The 18,296-nt window shown below is 44.0% G+C and overlaps 1 protein-coding gene across 2 annotated transcripts in view; it reads right to left on the minus strand.

Annotated features, from left to right (window-relative positions):
• Nucleotides 1–18,296, minus strand: part of chtopa (chromatin target of PRMT1a) — a 60,707-nt gene that overhangs the window by 16,525 nt on the left and 25,886 nt on the right. The window contains exon 5 of one of the 2 annotated variants that reach the window (XM_056298326.1): nucleotides 16,268–16,399. In XM_056298326.1, coding sequence (XP_056154301.1) covers nucleotides 16,268–16,399 — 132 coding nt within the window. Of the gene's footprint in view, nucleotides 1–16,267; nucleotides 16,418–18,296 lie in introns of both variants that reach the window. The other variant, XM_056298325.1, reaches the window with a different exon arrangement.

Consider the following 18,296-nt stretch of genomic DNA (forward strand, 5'->3'; position numbering starts at 1 on the left):
AATGTGCTTGGGCAAAATTGCAAACTTGTCTGGTCTCCCATCTTTGTCGCAGCCTACGAGCTGGGTTGTGACATATAGGGGCTCGTCCTTTGTTGATTCCATATTGGCGTGACGTCAGGTCAGCTGCAGCTTAAGTAAGCTGGGCGCCTTGGTTTGGAGAATGAGTTGTGCAATCTGTTGTTTGTAGACATTGTTGGTTGTGTTGAGTTAAAGTAAGCAGCTATACTGGGTAAGGAGCCATTGAATTTTCTGAGGAGTGTGTGTTTGTGTCACCACCCTGGTTATGCTGGTGTTTTTGTGGGCATTGAGTTTTGTCGGTCCCATGCACGCCGTAGTAAATTGCCGTTGTTCTGTCCCTGGTTAGGTTTCAGAGCCGGTTCCCTTTGGAATTCGTTTGGGGGTTGTTAGTGTGTTGAGAACGTGGTTGGAGCAGTTGTCTTGGGGGCACATCCAAAGCTGGAGGTGGGTCGCCATTTTATGGTTGCTTCATTGGGCTTAAGTGTGTAAGTACCCACCACAAGTAGCACCTGAAGACTAGGGGGGAGTTTAGTTAGACTCTGGATAGGCAGTTAAGAGGGACAGTGCTGCGGTGATAATTTTGGGCTGTGCGTTGGGGCTGTGTGAGCTCAGTGTGTATGGGTAGGATTTGTAATTTTTTTTTTTGCATCGGCAGTTTTGACATGGTTTGGGCAGGTAAATTGTGTTTAAGTCATGACCAGTGTGGAGGATTTTTTGAGAGCTCCGTCGGAGGAGTTTTTGGAGCACTGTTTGCGGGAGCAGTTGTTGAAAATTGCCGAGCATTTTAAATTGGAAGTCAGTAATAAGAGAATGAAGGAGAACGTTAAAGGTATTTATTAAAGCTAACTTGACCGACCTGGGAGTAGTTACACCCAAGTTGTATGCTGTTGGTCCTGGGCTGGAAACTTTCACTGCGCCTGGCCCTGGTGAGGCTGGTTAAACTTTCGAGCTGAGGAAAGAGCTGCTTCTGTTACAAACTGAGAAATTGATGAGGGAGGCAGAAATTAAAAGACTTGAGGTGGAGGAGCGGAGGTCAAGTTCGAGTGCATCTGTTACCGGTGCGGGCCATGCCTCTTTTCCTGTTCCTGGTAGATCTAACAGTGCCTCTGGTTTTTTTGATGTTGCCAGTAATCTGCAGTTGGTTCACAAACGGGACCTAGATACTTTTTTCTCCCTTTTTGAGCATGTAGCCGAGAGTAGAGTGGTCAGACTCTGACCGCACACTACTTTTGCAGTGCGTGCTAATGGTTAAGCACAGGAGGCTTATTCTGCTCTCACTGTGGCTGAGAGTAAAGTTTATGCAACTGTTAAGGTTGCAGTGTTGAGGGCTTACGAGTTGGTGCCTGAGGCATACCGCCAGAGGTTTCGGACATGGGAGAAGTCTGGGAAGCAGAAGCATGCGGAGTTCGCCAGGGAGCTGGCTACCCATTTTAGTCAATGGTGTACAGCTTTGAAAGTTGATACTTATGATGCTTTGTGTGATTTGGTCATTCTGGAGCAGTTCAACAGTTCTGTTCTGAGGCACATTGCCATATATATCAACGAACATAAGGTGCAGAATGCTGTGGAGGCAGCTAAACTGGCAGAGGAGTATGTGCTGATGCACAGGGGTGATCATGAGCATTATGCTTGTGATGATGGCAGCAGGTTTCATGTAGCAGCTAAGTGGGAAGAAAGAACTAGTCCTCGCCTGAGTGGGCCAGAAAGGGCTACATGGGGCCAGATATATGTTGACGCAACCAAAATTTGCAATTATTGCAAAGGCAGGGGACATTGGAAAGCTGCCTGTCCTAGACTTGGGAATAGTGGAGTGTCGGGGAAGTCTGCTGCGTGTGCTGTTTCTGTGCAACATAACAGTCCTGTAATTTCTCCTTGTCCCCAAGTGAGAGCTGAGGCAAGTTGTAAGTTGGAGGAGTCAAATTTATCTTTGTTCGTGTCTGATGGCTGCGTGTTACTGGTCGGGAGTGATGTCACCGTGTCGGCAAAAATTCTTAAGAGTTATTGGGGCTTTTGATTCATACATCGTGAGCTCTGTGTTGCCTTTTTCTCAGGAAACCGATACGGGAGAGTATGTTTTGATGTGGGGGATGGGGTTAACTGTGTTGCCTGTTCCACTGCATAGGCTGGTGCTTAAGTGCGGTTTGGTCCAAGGTGAGGTTGCTATGGGCGTCCGTCCTGCACTGCCAATTGAGGGAGTGAACATCATTTTAGGGAACGACCTGGCTGGTAGCTGGTAACCATGTGTGGGGCGATTGTCCCCCCCCGAGTAATGTCTTTACAATCTGTTACAGGGAAGCCAGATGAGAGTGCGGTGTTTCCCTGATGTGTTCACAGCGTGTGCGGTGACACGGGCTATGCACCGTGCGGAGGTGGAGCCTGAACCTGTACCTGAGCAGGATGTAGCAGGGAAGAGTGGGGCATTCTCTGTGGTTATTCGTGATTCTCTTTTGTCTGTTTCTCATAGGGACCTGGTGGGGGAGCAAAGAGCTGATCCCTCACTAAGTCAGCTGTTTGATGGCGTTCTCAGTGTTGATAATGGGAGGAGTGCTGCAGGTGGTTACTTGCTGCAGGACAACCTGTTGGTGAGGAAATGGGTACCACATGGGGAAAACTTTGTTGGTGATCCCGTTTTTCAGATTGTTGTTCCTTCCAAGTTTCATGATGAAGTGCTGAAAACATCTCATGATCAGTCAGGACATCTGGGGGTCTGTAAGACCTATGACTATACTCTGCGGTATTTCTTCTGGCCTCGCGTGATGTGTGATGTAGATGTGTCCAGGTATATTAGAACATGTTGCACATGTCAGTTGACTGGGAAGCCAAACCAGAGCATAAAGCCAGCTCCTCTGTGTCCTATTCCGGCAGTTGGACAGCCATTTGAGCACCTGGCTAATTGATTGTGTGTGTCCTTTACCTCGCTCGAAGTCTGGTAGCACATATTTGCTTACAGTGTCAGAGCACAAGGTATCCAACTGCATATCCGCTGCATTCCATTACTGCTAAGTCGGTGGTAAAAGCGCTCACACAGTTCATTTCCACCTTTGGGATTCCAAGAGTAATACAGAGTGATCAGGGCTCAAATTTTTCGTCTCATTTCGGCTCAAATTTTGAAACAGCTACGGGTTAAGCATAATCAGTCTCAGCATACCATGCTCAGAGTCAAGGGGCTCTAGAAAGATTTCATCAGACCCCGAAGTCTCTGTTGCGGATGTCTGTGAATGTTCTCATTCATCCAGGCCATGGTTATCCAAAGGAGTTGGATCAAGTGCAACTGGACTTGGTATATATCCGTGAAGACGTTTTGCCTCTCTCTCTGTTGCGGAGTTATTGTGTGGAGTTGAACCAGGACTGGGAAGAAGAGCTGCCATGGTTACTGTTGGCTGCCAGGGAGGTGGTGCAGGAAAGCACTGGGTTTAGCCCTATGAGCTTGTTTTTGGGCATACAGTGTGTGGGCCGCTCACTGTGTGTGTGACAGTGTAGTGCAACTGGAGCCTCCAAATAAATTGATAGATCGGTTGATAGATCGTTCTCAGCGTTTTTACTAGGTGTCAGAGGAAAAACGAAAAGTGATGGACGCAGAGATAAAATATATGTTTGAGAAGGGTATAGCAGAACCCTCGTCTTCTAGCTGGGCGTCACCTTGTTTGCTGGTTGATAAGTCCTATAAAAGCCCTAGGTTTTGCACAGATTATCGTAAGGTAAATGGGGTCACTAAATCAGACGCGTATCCATTGCCACGCATTGAAGACTGTGTGGATCAGGTCGGCTCAGCTCAGAACGTCAGTAAATTTGATTTACTGAAGGGTTATTGGCAAGTACCGTTGTCCAAAAGAGCCAGAGAAATTTCAGCTTTCATAACCCCTTCTGGTCTTTTCTCCTATACAGTCATGAGTTTTGGGTTGCGTAATGCACCAGCGACATTCCAGCGCCTGGTGAATATGGTTGTGGCTGGGCTGGAGAGGTGTGTGGTGTACCTCGACGACGTTGTTATATACAGCGATACATGGGAAGAGCATTTGATTCGTATTATAAAGCTGTTCGATCGTTTGGGTGATATACGCCTGACAGTTAACTTGGCAAAGAGTGAGTTTGCTAAGGCCACCGTCACCTACCTTGGTAAGGTAGCCGGGCAAGGGACCGTGCATCTGGTACAGGCAAAAGTGACTGCAATTGAGCAGTATCCAGTGCCAGCAACCAAGAAGGAACTCCAGCGTTTTCTGGGTCTTGTGGGTTACTACCGCAGTTCTTGTAAAAACTTTTCGACTGTGGTAGCTCCTTTGACAGGTTTACTTAAAAGCAAGGCAAAGTTCATCTGGTCAGTTTCTTGTCAACAAGGCTTTGACAATGTTAAATTTGTTCTTTGTTCACCCCCTGTTCTTGCAGCTCCATGCATGGACAGGCCCTTCAGGCTGCATGTGGATGCAAGTGATGTAGGAGCAGGTGCTGTCCTGTTTCAGTGTGATGGCAGTGGTGTGGAACGTCCTGCGAGTTTCTACTCAAAGAAATTTAACTCTTTTCAGTTAAACTATTCTGTTATCGAGAAGGAGACCCTTGCACTTATTTGGGCACTACAACATTTTGAAGTCTATGTTGACTCTGGTTCTGTCCCTCTGATGATCTACATAGACCATAACCCAATAACCTTTTTGCATTCTCTACGCTGCCCAAACCATAGGTCGATGTGGTGGATTTTGTTTTTGCCGCCTTATCGTTTGGATAGCCGCCTCATTAAAGGCTCTGAAAATATTGTGGCAGATGCTTTGTCAAGAGCACCCTGCTCTTAAGTTGTATTGTACTGTTTACTGTGTAACCTCTCTGGCCTTCTCTCTTTGTCACTCTTAAATGCTTCTCTAGGTGCCGGGGTTGCTGGGTTGCAGGGTGTAGTTGGTTGGCTGGGGGAGACTAAGATCCGGTCTGTACAGAACATGTATATGGTTAAGAGCAGTTAAGCTATTAAGTTATGCCAATTCACTATTTTGATTTTTGAAGTAGCTGTGGTCTGCCGGCTTCGCAGTGGGAATCCCATTTTTATGGGGGGGGGGGGGTGTGACGACCCCTCCGCTCCACTAGGGGGGCCTGTGGTTTTGTGTTCTTTTTCTTGCAGGATCTTGGTCAGGGGCGGAGGCTCGTCATTTTTTTGCTCATGAGCTGAGTACTGACTACCACGTTTATTTCGTTGTTCTTCATCGTTTTTTTTTGTTTTTAAATAAATGTGTGTGCTTGGGCAAAATTGCAAACTCATTTGGTCTCCCATCTTTGTCGCAGCCTATGAGCCGGGCTGTGACAATTGGCAGACACATCATCAGTGTATTTATCTATGCAGGCTGACATATCATCAGTGTATCTACTCATATATTTTCGGAATGTGTGTGTGTGGTGTTAGTGTAGATAGCAGGACCGAAAACTAAAGCACTTATGATCCCAATTCTTTTTGGAGGTGGTAGGTATTGTCTCAGAGAGTAAGGGAAAAATCCCAGAACATTAAAATTATGCATAATTATGCAAAATATGCATTTTTCTAAAAATGGCTAAAAACTACTTTTCTCGGCCTTTCAGATGATTCTGAGCATCTTTGATTTTTTCACCTATATATAAAAAAAAATTTTCTGGGACTTAGAAATGTTTTGGCATTATGCAAAATATATGCATTTTTGCAAAAATGCACTTATGATCCTAATTTTTTTTGGAGGTGGTAGGTATTGTTCCAGAGAGGACCAGAAAAATAGCAGAAAATTAAAATATAATTATAATAATTATGCATATTTATGCAAAATATGCATTTTCTAAAAATGGCTAAAACCACTTTTCTCGGCATTTCAGATGATTCTGAGCATTTGGGGGGAGGGAGTTGGAGTGAGGGGGGGTTTAGGGGCAGGGGGAAGGCGGTTAGCTGGCAGGATGAAGAGGAGGGAGGAGATTTAGACGGGTGAATAACCAAACCGCTACATTGTAGCGGGGTTCTTCCAGTTTATCTATATAGGCAGACATATCATTGTATTTAGTTAAGCTGGCAATGAGAGGGTGGATAAACCTCCTACAGGTGAGGATCATAATAGAAGACTTTTAGAATGTGAACTCTATTGGAGTCTAAATACCATGTCTCGTCATAGTTTAAATTAAGAGTTTGATGTGAAACCTTTTGTTAAAATGCTGCTAGGGATAAACACTTAAGATATATTCACAATGATTTTGTTGGCTATATATATATATATATATATATATATATATATATATATATAAAGTAGGCAACATTGTGAATATTGCGGTGATCTGAACATACTTTTTATGTTTCCTCATGAGTTTCCTGAAGTTTAGACCAGTTGCAGTAGTTTGGCGACCTCTTTTTCTCTTGAGTACACAGTGCTAATCTCAACACCTCTGTCTTGTCAAGCACATGGAGGGTTTGACAAAAGACTGCATTGTACCACAAAATGTGAATAAACCATGCTAGGTAGTATGGTTTTTCGAATAGGAGACTGCCAACAATGCAATGCATCATATTGGTAAACCAGGAAGCAAGCTTTCACTTTCATAGGTTGTCAGCGACATTACCAGCAGACAAGTTCAGCAGCGTTTCAGAAACACACAGAAGACCACTCAGTACTATGGCCGCTACAGAGCCAACGTTGAAAATGGTGATTGTTTCACTTGAAGACCATCGATTCCAGATGTAATTTCGTCGTACATTAGTTGCTCAGGGAAGTGCTCCCAAAATTGTACGTTAAGTTTGAAATCAACTGTTGACGGTTTTTGTGTGTAAATGTTGTTCACTTCATCTTGCCAGTATTCATTACGTCAGCTTGTTTACTACCAAGTTTTCATGACTGCAATTTAATAAAGGCTAATTTGTCAAGATGTCAAGATGACCCCATGTTTACTAGACTCAGAAGTACATAGTTTGAATATAATATTCTGTTAATTTGAATAAATCTACATAAATAATTGTTCTTTTTCAGCCTGGATTGGACAGTGGAAGACAAAGACAAGATAGGACACAGTTATACAAAAGACTTACAGATCATAGTTGTAGGCCATTATGAGAGGGTAACAGCCTGTCTCACATTAGGTTTGTTTGTGAGATATTTTAGTAATGCCAATTAGTGAAATGGTAAATGAACTGCATTTATATAGCACCTTTCTAGTCTACTGACCACTCAAAGTGCTTTCCAGTGGATGCCTCACATTCATCCACTCACACACACATTCACACACTGATGGCGGAGGCTGCCATGCAAGGTGCCAACCTGCTCATCAGGAGAAGTTAGGCGTTCAGTGTCTTGCTCAAGGACACTTCGACACACTCTCTGGAGGAGCCGGGGATCGAGCCAGGAACCTTCCAATTACCAGATGACCCGCTCTACCTCCTGAGCCATGCCAACTGTGGAGCGCAGTTAAGTCTGAAATCTAGTCTAGCTGGTGGTTTCCTATCCACACCTTTCACATCAACCCAAGCCAACCTTATATTTTTAAGTTGTCGATAACACTGTCTACCAAAGAAAGAAAGTTGAATCAGTTCATCTGGACAACCTTTATTGACAAAAACGTTTCATCACTCATCTAAGTGACCTTTTCAGTCTAAACTGACTGCAGGTATCCCCACCCCTTATAAACAATACATATAACCATAATTAATATACACATAATGACCAAAAACGATGTTTCATATGCAAATTTCTATGAGCATTAACTAGAGTTAGAATGGCCATGTGCACTATTCACAGAGGATTGGGGAAAGTTTGCAATCACAGCATTGTAAAATGGTGACAGATGTAATCTTAGCCCCGCCCCCCAGTTCAGGGATGGTCGTTCCCTCTTCACAGATGGCCTCGTTCACTCCCCGTTCAAACCAGCATTCCTCCCTATCAAGGATGTGCACATCCTCATCCTTGAAAGACAGATGAGTGCAAATCCTTGAATGGGAGGACCGCTTGTGTCTGCCTTCAACACCCCACAAACAGGGTTGTAGGGTTTTGAAGGCAGACAAGAAGTCCACGAACAGGAGCCGGGCTGATGTATTTGGGCCCTCTAGGTGTCCAAGATGGGAATACATGAAGGATCGACTCTGAGCCCTTTCTTTTTCGCAACAGTAATGGACAGGTTGGTGGACAAGATCAGGAAGGAATCTCTGTGGACTATGATGTTCATGGATGACATTGTGATCTGTAGCGAGAGTAGGGAGCAGGTTGAGGAGAGCCTGGAGAGGTGGAGGTGTGCACTGGAGCAACGAGGAATGAAAGTCAGTAGGAGCAAGACGGAATACATATAAGTGAATGAGAGGGAGGACAGTGGAATGGTGAGGATGCAAGGAGTAGAGGTGACGGAGGCGTACAAGTTTTAATACTTGGGCTCAACTGTTCAAAGTAACAGGGAGTGCAGAAGAGAGGTGAAGAAGAGAGTTAAGGCAGGGTGGAGTGGGTGGAAAAGAGTGTCGGGAGTGATTTGCGACAGAAGGGTACCAGCAAGAGTTTAAGGGAAGGTTTAGAAGATGAAAGTGAGACCAGCTTTGTTATATGGTTTGGAGAGAGTGGCACTGATGAAAAGACAGGACGCGGCGCTGGAGGTGGCAGAGTTAAGATGCTAAGGTTTTTGTTGGGAGTGACGAAGAAGGACAGGATTAAGAACGATTATATTTGAGGGCCAGCTCAGGTTGGACAGTTTGGAGACAAAGCAGGAGAGGCAAGATTGAGATGGTTTGGACACGTGTGGAGGAGAGATGCTGGGTATATTGGGAGAAGGATGCTGAATATGGAGCTGCCAGGGAAGAGGAAAATAGGAAGGCCAAAGAGGAGGTTTATGGATGTGGTGAGGGAGGACATGCAGGTGGCTGGTGTGACTGAGAAAGATGCAGAGGACAGGAAGAGATGGAAACGGATGATCCACTGTGGCGACCCCTAACGAGAACAGCCGAAAGTAGCAATAGTAGTACAAGTTTTTTACGGAAAGTGTTCAGTATGAAAAGTTTGGCATCGTCGACCACTCTTGGCGCAATATGCAAACTGAGGGCACATCTGTGCAGCTATGGCATTTGATGATATGGGTTTTCACGATCCTTTCAAAGGCTTTCCTGATGAGTGAGTTGAGGGCTATAGGTCTGAGGTCATTCAGAACCTTGGGGCTGCTCTTCTTGGGGATGGAGATGATGGTGGAGTGTTTCCCCTGTCGGCAACAAAAACAGAACAGGGGGAAGCGGGGCGGGCAACATTCTAAGCTAACTCACACTCCCTTCAAAGTTTCCCTCCCCAACATCTTCATGGCTAATGTCCGATCATTAGCTAACAAAATGGACGAGATAAGACTCAGGCTATCCTCTCAGAAAAGGCTGGAGAACTGCTGTCTGCTGATGTTTACGGAGACTTGGCTCAACAGCAACATAGCCAACTCGGCTGTCGAGCACAGCCTTCAATGCCGACAGGACAGAGGACTCCGACAAGATCCGCGGAGGAGATTTGACTATTTATGTCAATAACTCTTGGTGCAATAATATAAAGGTCGTTGAAAGGCATTGTTCTGCTGATCTCGAGCTCCTTATGATTCACTGCAGGCCTTTTTACCTGCCTAGGGAGCTAACGGCCATTACCATCACCGCTGTGTACATCCTCCCACATGCTAACGCTAAGGTAGCACTTAAGCAGCTACAATGTGCCATCAGCAGACAACAGACCAAACACCTGGACAATGCCTTTATGATAGGTGGTGATTTTAATCAAAATAACCTCAGGGCTGTATTACCCAAATTCCATCAACATGTCTCCTGCCCCAGTAGGGGAGAAAACACCCTGGGTCATCTTTATAATAATATGAAGGACTCATACAAAGCAACTCCCTGCCCCCACCTGGTGCAGTCTGACCACCTCTGCCTGTTCTTGGCTCTAGCCTACAAACCCCTCATAAAACCGATCAATCCAGCAGTAAAGACAATCACTGTCTGGCCAGAAGGAGCAGTCTCTGAATTCCAGGACTGTTTTGACAACACAGACTGGAGTAGTTTTGCACATTCATCTACCCATGGCTCCCATATAGACATTAATGAACAGACATTTGCCGTGCTATCCTACATCAACTTTTGCACTGAGTGTCACAAAAAAAAAAAAATCAATCCACAACCTTTCCAAACCAAAAACCTAGGATGACCAGTGAGGTCCAGCAGTTGCTGAAAGCCCGGGATGCAGCATTGAATGAATAGAGGACCACTTTCACAATAACTCCGATCCCGGCGAATGTGGGAAGACATTCAGTTTATCACAGACTACAAAAGCTCCAATAGCGGTCCCGCTGTCCATGATGCCTCCCTGCCAGACGAGTTAAATAATTTCTACGCCCACTTCGACAAGGACAATACTGACCCAGCCACAAAAATCCCAAACCATCCAGAAAACCAGGTGCTCACTCTTATCGATCGCAGAGGTCAGACAATCACTGCACAGAGGGAACACAAAGAAGGCTGCCGGACCGGATGGCACACCGGGTCGGGTCCTCTGGGAATGCTCCAACCAGCTGGCTGAGGTCTTCACAACTACATTTAACTTTTCACTGTCCCAATCCATAGTCCCGCATGCTTCAAGACCACCTCTATCATTCCTGTCCCCAAGAAATCAACACCCACATGTCTGAATGACTACCGACCCATAGCAATCACCCCATTGCCATGAAGTGTTTTGAGAGACTGGTTCTGGCTCACATCAAAAACACTACTCCCCCCACATTCGATCCACATCAGTTCGCTACCATCCCAAAAGGTCTACGGAGGATGCCATTGCCACTGCCCTGCACTTTGCTCTGACCCATCTTGAATTTAACAACACATACATCCGGATGCTGTTCATAGATTACAGCTCTGCTGTCAACACTATCATCTCCGCCAAACTAACCACCAAACTCCTCTCCCTTACCCTCAATCCCTCCCTCTGTAACTGGACCCTGGACTTCCAGACCAACAGACCCCAGTCTGTTAGGTTAGTTGACCACCCCTCCTCCACCCTGACCCTCAGCACAGATGCCTCTCAAGCCTTTGTTCTGAGCCAACTGCTTTTCTCCCTCTTTACCCACGAGTGCCTGCCAACTCACCAGGGATGGAAATTAGCACCCGCTACATGGCAAATGCAGGTGGATTGGCGGGTGAATTTGCTCAACCTACCAGCCACGGTGGCGGGTAAAGAAAAGTAGCAATTTGTGACATACTGAATCGCGAATCTGCCTTATTTTCCCCCCTATGACCCGCCCTACTCTTCCTCTGATTGGCTAGCACTTGTTGCCATCGTTGGTTAGCCAATCAGAGGCAGAGTATAGGGACGCTTGTCTTGCGAGTCTGCTAATTCACACAGACACTTTCGAGGACGAGGAGAGAGCCAGAAAACACAATGTGGCGTTACATCGCAGGGGTTAAGAGGTCTGCAGAGAAAACATCCCAGGAGGAGACACAGGTTAAAGAGGCGAAGACGAAACGAAAACGTTTTTTTAACGAGAAGTGGGGAATAACTGACAAGGCAGACAGAGAGTCCCGTGATTGGTTAGTTTATGAGGAGACAAGCCAGACAATGTTCTGTTCGGTATGTCGTCAACACGCTTCGGATGCCAACAAGAAAGCTAACAGTTTCATTATTGGGACTAAAAACCTAAAATTGGAAGCCATAAAAGACCATGAATCATCCAAATGCCACATCCATGTAATAAAGATAGTACAGGGAAAATCGACCCCACAGGATACCGCTGCCATGAAGGCACTAAACAGCCTGAAGACGGCCCAGTTGGAGAAGATGAGCCTACTGTTTAGAAATGCCCACGCAATCGTGAAAAAAGGAAGGCCATTTACAGATTACGTGTGGCAATGCAAGTAAATCGTAATTTAAAAAAAATCTATTCACTAACGTTAGATTAAGTGTTGAATTAAGGTCAGAATATAGCTGTCATGTAATGTCATTAGCTAGCTAACGTTACGTGTAGTTAGCAAGTAAATCGTCATTTACTAACATTAGATTAAGCGTTGAATTAAGGTCAGAATATAGCTGTCATGTAATGTAATTAGCTAGCTATGTGTAGTTAGAAAGTAAGTCGTCATTTTTTTAACCTATTTAACTGTTACGTTAGATTAGGTGTTGAATTAAGGTCAGAATATAGCCGTCATATAAAGTCATTATCTAGTTAACGTTAGCTAACGTTACGTGTAGATAGCATACAGGTAAGGATGGCTATCCATTGACTTCTAGCGTCACTTTACTTTCATTATTTTTTCATTATTATTTTCTAGATTAGATGAGAAAAAGGGAATAAGCACAGGGAGCACATACGTGAATCGGAAGCAAGCCAAGGTGTTTATTAAGCATATAGCTGAAGTTGAGAGGAAGACCCTGCAGTCAAAGATAGCGGCATCATGTCTGACGGGTCTACTGACACCGCTGTGATGGAACAGGAGATACTCTATGTGCGCCTGTGCAACCAAGGCAAGGTGGAGGTCCACTTCGTAGGGATACAGGATGTGGAGGAAGCAGACAGTGAGAGCATCGCCCAGGCAATACATAACATGATGAGGGAGGTCTGCGGAGAAGAGGATTGGCAGGCCAAGCTGGTGGCGTGTGCGACCAATGGTGCAGCCGTGATGACAGGGGCGCGTAAAGGCGTAGTGAGCAGGCTGAGAGGAAATAATATGCATGTCCTGGGCATTCATTGTATGGCTCACCGCCTGGAGCTAGCTTTCAAGGATGCCATCAATGGCAAAACAACTTGGAAGATATGCTGTCAGGGCTGCATACGTTCTACCGTAAAAGCCCTCTCAATAGGGCAGACCTATAAAGCACAGCTTCAAAATGATGGGGCAGATGCCCATTGTACCAACTAGGGTTGGAGGCACCAGGTGGGTTTCTCACCTCCTCAGGGCCATTGACCATTTTTTGAGAGGCTACCAGGGACTTACCCAGCACCTAGAACAGGTAGGATAAATAACAGTGTATATTACTAGTTGAATGGTAAAAGGTTAGATCAGTTGACTGTAATGAATTAGGTTCTGTGTAATATAATTAATTGAACTAACTCATTTTTCAAAGTGGCCATTGAACTAAACAATTTTCTTGTTTGACTGATTTTGTATAAAGATTCAGTCACCAGATGCTGAAGGGGTGAATCCAGTGCAGAGGAGCAAAGCACGCCACAACTTCCAAACCTGCCGGGATCCAGCAGTTTTCATGTTCTGCAACTTCATGCATGACTGTCTGACCCACCTCAGCAGCCTCCCTCAGACTCTTCAAACCTCAGCTGTCACAGTCGCTGAAGTACATAGCTGCCTGAGAACCACCCAGACAATGCTCTCAAAATACAAAACCAGGTGAGTGACTGAGATAGAACTGAAAAGTTGTGCATGGCTGTTTACCGGCATGTCTTGAATAAACTTACTAATGTACCACAGACCTGGCCCCAAGCTGAAAGCCTGTGTGGACTAGCACAAGGATGTTGACAACACCCTAAACCGTGTTATGAAGGCCAAGTTCAAGCTGCTTGACCAACTCTGCCAGAGTCTGCAAAGTCGATTCAGTGACATGAGCTCGGGGATTCTCCAAGCTACGAAGTTGGTGAATCTTAACAGTTTGCCTGATACAGATCACTGCAAAGGTATGTTGTTTCGATTCAGACAATAACATTTTATTAATCTACTAATTCTTGAAAGCATATAACTGAAATTTTTTCCTTCATTTTGTCTGTCTCTTTTCAGAATTTGGTGAATCAGAAGTGGAGGAACTAACCAGACACTTCCAGAGCATCCTGACAGCCTTGGGAGGTAATATTGAACTCATTGCAGACCAGTGGACTATCCTCAAGACCAGACTGCATGAGGGAAAGAGTCTCCATATGAAGACCTGGACGGAGATCAACAGGTTTTTGCAACACCAGTGCCCTGACATCCTCAGCCTGGTTGACCTCATTCTCACCCTACCAGCCTCTACAGCAGACTGTGAAAGAGGCTTCAATCAAATGAAGTTGGTGAAGAGTGACTGGAGGTCCCGCCTTACATCGAGAAGCCTGTGTGACCTGCTGACCGTCCAGCTCTCCACTCCCTCTATTGAGGATTTTGACCCCACCCCAGCCGTCCAGCTCTGGCATCAGGCTAGCATCCGGCCTAGGACGTCAGAATTCATGGAGGAGAAGGGGAATGCTCAGAAATGCGACACTGAAACTTCAGAATGTGATTCTGACGAGTAGTTAAAAAAGTAGTAAAACACACGCACAAACATACAGCCTTTGTGTTTAGCTTGCCCTCTGTAAAGTATGTAAATTTAATTCAGATTCTGTAGAGGGCCTTGGTAAAAATGTATAAAAGAGTTCCTAATTCACATAATTAGTTTTATTGAGACATTTCTTTACTGTGTAAAGCTATAATAGCTTTCCAATTTTGCATTTCTCTTTCACATCACTGTTGTAATAAGGTGCATATTGAACAGGGGGATATACAGTAGTAGAAAAGGTGCAAAATAATGAAATCTGAGGAATAGAGACTTGTGTATGATGATCTTTGATGGATACTATTCAATTAGGTGTAGAGGAAATGTAACTTTACTTATTGGAAACAATTTAATTGGACCCATACTGACGCAATTCCTTCTACTTGTTACAGTCTTGGTTTATGTAATGATAAAGGGAATTTTGGTGGCACTGATACACTGGTTATTTTTTGACAAATATGTTAAATGTATTAAAGGTAGTGTACACAATTTTGAAAACCATAGAAGAGTAAACTAGATTTTGAAAATAGTATTTTAAGAGTTTAAATATTTAAAATAGCCTATTGCTTGAATATTGTAGATCTTGTTTTATTATTTTTCACATGCAGTTACACACTGCCGGTTAAAACAAGAAAGTGGCTGGTAAAAAAATTAAGTGGCTGGTAGATTTTGGAATCCACCAGCCACAGTGGCAGGTGGACAAAAAAGTTAATTTCCACCCCTGCAACTAACCCTTCAAATATAATAGTTACATTTGCGGATGACACCACAGTTGTAGGCCGTATCACCAAAAATGATGAGATGGCCTACAGGGACGACATTCAGCACCTCACATCACGGTGCCCCACCGACAAGCTTGTCCTCAATGTGCAAAAGATGAAGGAGCCGATTGTGGACTTCAGGAGGTCTGGAAGCTGCAGCCACTCCCCCATACACATCAATGGGATGGAAGTGGAGCGTGTCTCTAGCTTCAAATTCCTTGGAGTCCACATCAGCAAGGACCTCTCCTGGACATCAAACACCCAGGCCCTTGTGAAAAAGGCCGAACAATGCCTGCATTTCCTGAAGAGGCTGAGGAGCGCCCGTCTATCCCCCAAAATTCTCACCAACTTCTACCACAGCACCATAAAGAGCATCTTGACCAGCTGCATCTCAGTGTGGTACGGCAACTGCATATCAGTAGACCAGAAAGCTCTGCAGCGGGTCGTCAAGGCAGCCCAGCATATCAACAGTACGCAACTCCCAGCCATAAAAGACATTTATCACAAACGCTGTCTTTGAAGGGGTCTCAGCGTCAGCAGAGATCCCACCCACCCCAACCATGGACTGTTCTCCCCCCTGCGCTCTGGGAGGTGCTACAGGAGCCTCAGAGCCTGCACTACCAGGCTCAAAACAGCTTCTTTCCCCAAGCTTTTACCCACCTGAATCTGGCTATCCACTGAATGTCTGTAAATATGTTTATACTCATGCTCTTTTTTATTACTTTATGTTTAGCTTTTAGTCTTCATCTGTATATATCTTATACTATGTTTTCTGTTTGTCTATGTCTGTCTTGCACTGTTTGGCAAAGCCACAGCCCTCATTCCATTTTTACACATGTGCCTGCACATTGTTTTTAATGACAATAAATTGAATTGAATTGTGACGAGTATATGCTCCAATCATTCGGTCACAGAAAAACAGATGTAGAAATCACTGAAAACTCAAGACTGAGATGACATACATGTCCTGTGTGTAAACTTCAACTGTTGACTTCAACTGTAAATTGCGCAAAATATCTTCTTATGTATTAAAGGAATTTAGACATTTGGTGTACGTTTATAGTCTTTGCAGGACATGGGAATTTTAAGCACTAGGGAATACTGCAAAAATAGCAAAATAAAATAGCACAATATTCAATGGTAAAATGCCCTATTTGCCAAAAGAAAAATAATCAAAATTTAGACAACAGAATAGAAACTGCTGTGGCGGCTGAGGTTTTGTGAAAATGATTTTTGTAAAATCTCCAAGGCTCTACTCTGTTAAAAACAATGTGCACTCACCCCTTGCTCCAAGCCCTCGTCCTGCTCCTCTAGGTGGGGCACTGCCACGGTTAGCAACTCCTCCTCTCTGGCGCATTCCCCTACGCAGTGTGGCACGCCCAACAGCCCCTCGGCCACGCAAATGGCCCATGCCTGCAGAAAGCCGTTTACCTGTCAAAGACCAAAGCGTAGAAAAACAAACCTATAGCTTTCCCTGGATAATGCTAATATTTTTCAATGAAAAAAAAATCATGTACTTATGATTTTTGATTTGACCTTCTATAATCTTGGAGTTGAATTTGATTGATCAATTAATGTTAACTGATTTCACATGGGAAGGCAACTTTTTGTTCAGTCCACTGTGAGCTATCGTGAGTCGAGTGGAGTGAGACACTTCACCAGGGTGACATGAAATAGTAAATAAATCACTGCTGTGTACACACCATAATATCTACCCTTACTGATTGAAAATTACAAATCTATGTATATGGACCTAGATACTCATTTAAGAGTAGAGTTAACACCCTTGGCTGCGATCATACTGTTGATGTACATGCAATGCCGATGGCTTTCTGATGCCAATTGCCTTTCCCCGTCGATCTGGTGCATAGCAAGGCTAAATATGTATGTATGTCCTTTTTTCTTATATGCATCTTTGGTGAATTCAGCATACAATTAGGCTATTTTTTTTATTTTATTAAAATCCAGCTTTTGGGTCCATGATTTGACTTTGACCACTGATTAAAACTGACTTTTCACAGAGAAAGTGGTCAAATCTGTCAGTTACTTCAGTTAGGTTAGTGTTCCTCATTTCAAGTTATACAAGGAAAATATAATTAGCAGTAGGGTAGATATTAAATGTTTAATTCACATAGTTTTCTAATTTAGATATTTCTATATGTTTCAGTTAAAGCAGTTGAGCCCTAAAAACAAACCAAAATTCCCGCAAACTTGTTCTCAAGGCTGTTTACAAAGCTTTCTATATGCGCCAGCTGCCGGCCAAACAGCCAACTATTCATTTAAGACCAGCGAGCTTCTTTAAGATATTAATTTTTGATTCAAATGAAATTGTCTTGATTAACAAGTTGCGATTTTTTACGCGTATAACATTTACAACCATTAGCCTCCACTTCAAAACAATGCGAGCATGATGATAGAGAAATATGCCTATCTATGCCAAACAACATCAGGCAGACTGCTGATGGAAGCCATCCGAATAGCTAACTCAAGTACATTTACATTTGTTTCGAATATTGATTAATGTACACTGTCCCTTCCCAAATAAATGTTTAAACTTAATCTGTCCGTATCACTCCCGCCCCCCACGTGCTCTATATGAATGTGTGTGTTTGTGTGTGCATGCTCAGGTGAGATGTTGAGTCCTGCTGAATAGACAGGAGAGTCATCTTCAGTGTTGGAGAAATATAAGCAAAATAACTGATGACAAAACACACAAGAATTGCAAGGATTGCAGACACAGGGGACATCCTTATTAGACGGGCGAATTCAGAAAACACCGGTGGCAGCAACTTGACAACTACGCAGTAAGTATTAATGTCCACTGAAAGCGCTGCATTTTCCATATACGCCAAACAGTCGTTTATGAGCTAAATGAATGAGCGAATGAATTATCTTTATTTACATTATGCTTTTTACAGCAGAGCCATCTCTAAAACGCACTGCAAACAAACACTCAAACACACAATGCTGTCCAAGTAACAGACCTATGTCACATGAGGAAAATTTAGGCTATGCCTCAACCTCTCACTGTAATTTTACAGTTTATAATGTAGAATAGTGTATATGTAGAATAGTGGCATAGTGGTATTAGAATGTGGCAGAAGCCAACAAATTTGGGCTTTTACGATCAAAATGTTTCTCCAGGGGAGCATTCTCCTGGACCCCCGAGCTGGCTACTCCATCTCCTTGTGGAAAGCCATGTTTATTATTATTATCATTATTATTATCATTATTATTATTATGTACTCTTAGTTGGCAAGAACATTGCCACACTGTTACTTAGCCTGTTTACCTCTCAATCGATGGAGTT

The sequence above is a fragment of the Lampris incognitus genome, chromosome 18, assembly GCF_029633865.1.
Source record: "Lampris incognitus isolate fLamInc1 chromosome 18, fLamInc1.hap2, whole genome shotgun sequence".
NCBI lineage: Eukaryota > Metazoa > Chordata > Actinopteri > Lampriformes > Lampridae > Lampris > Lampris incognitus.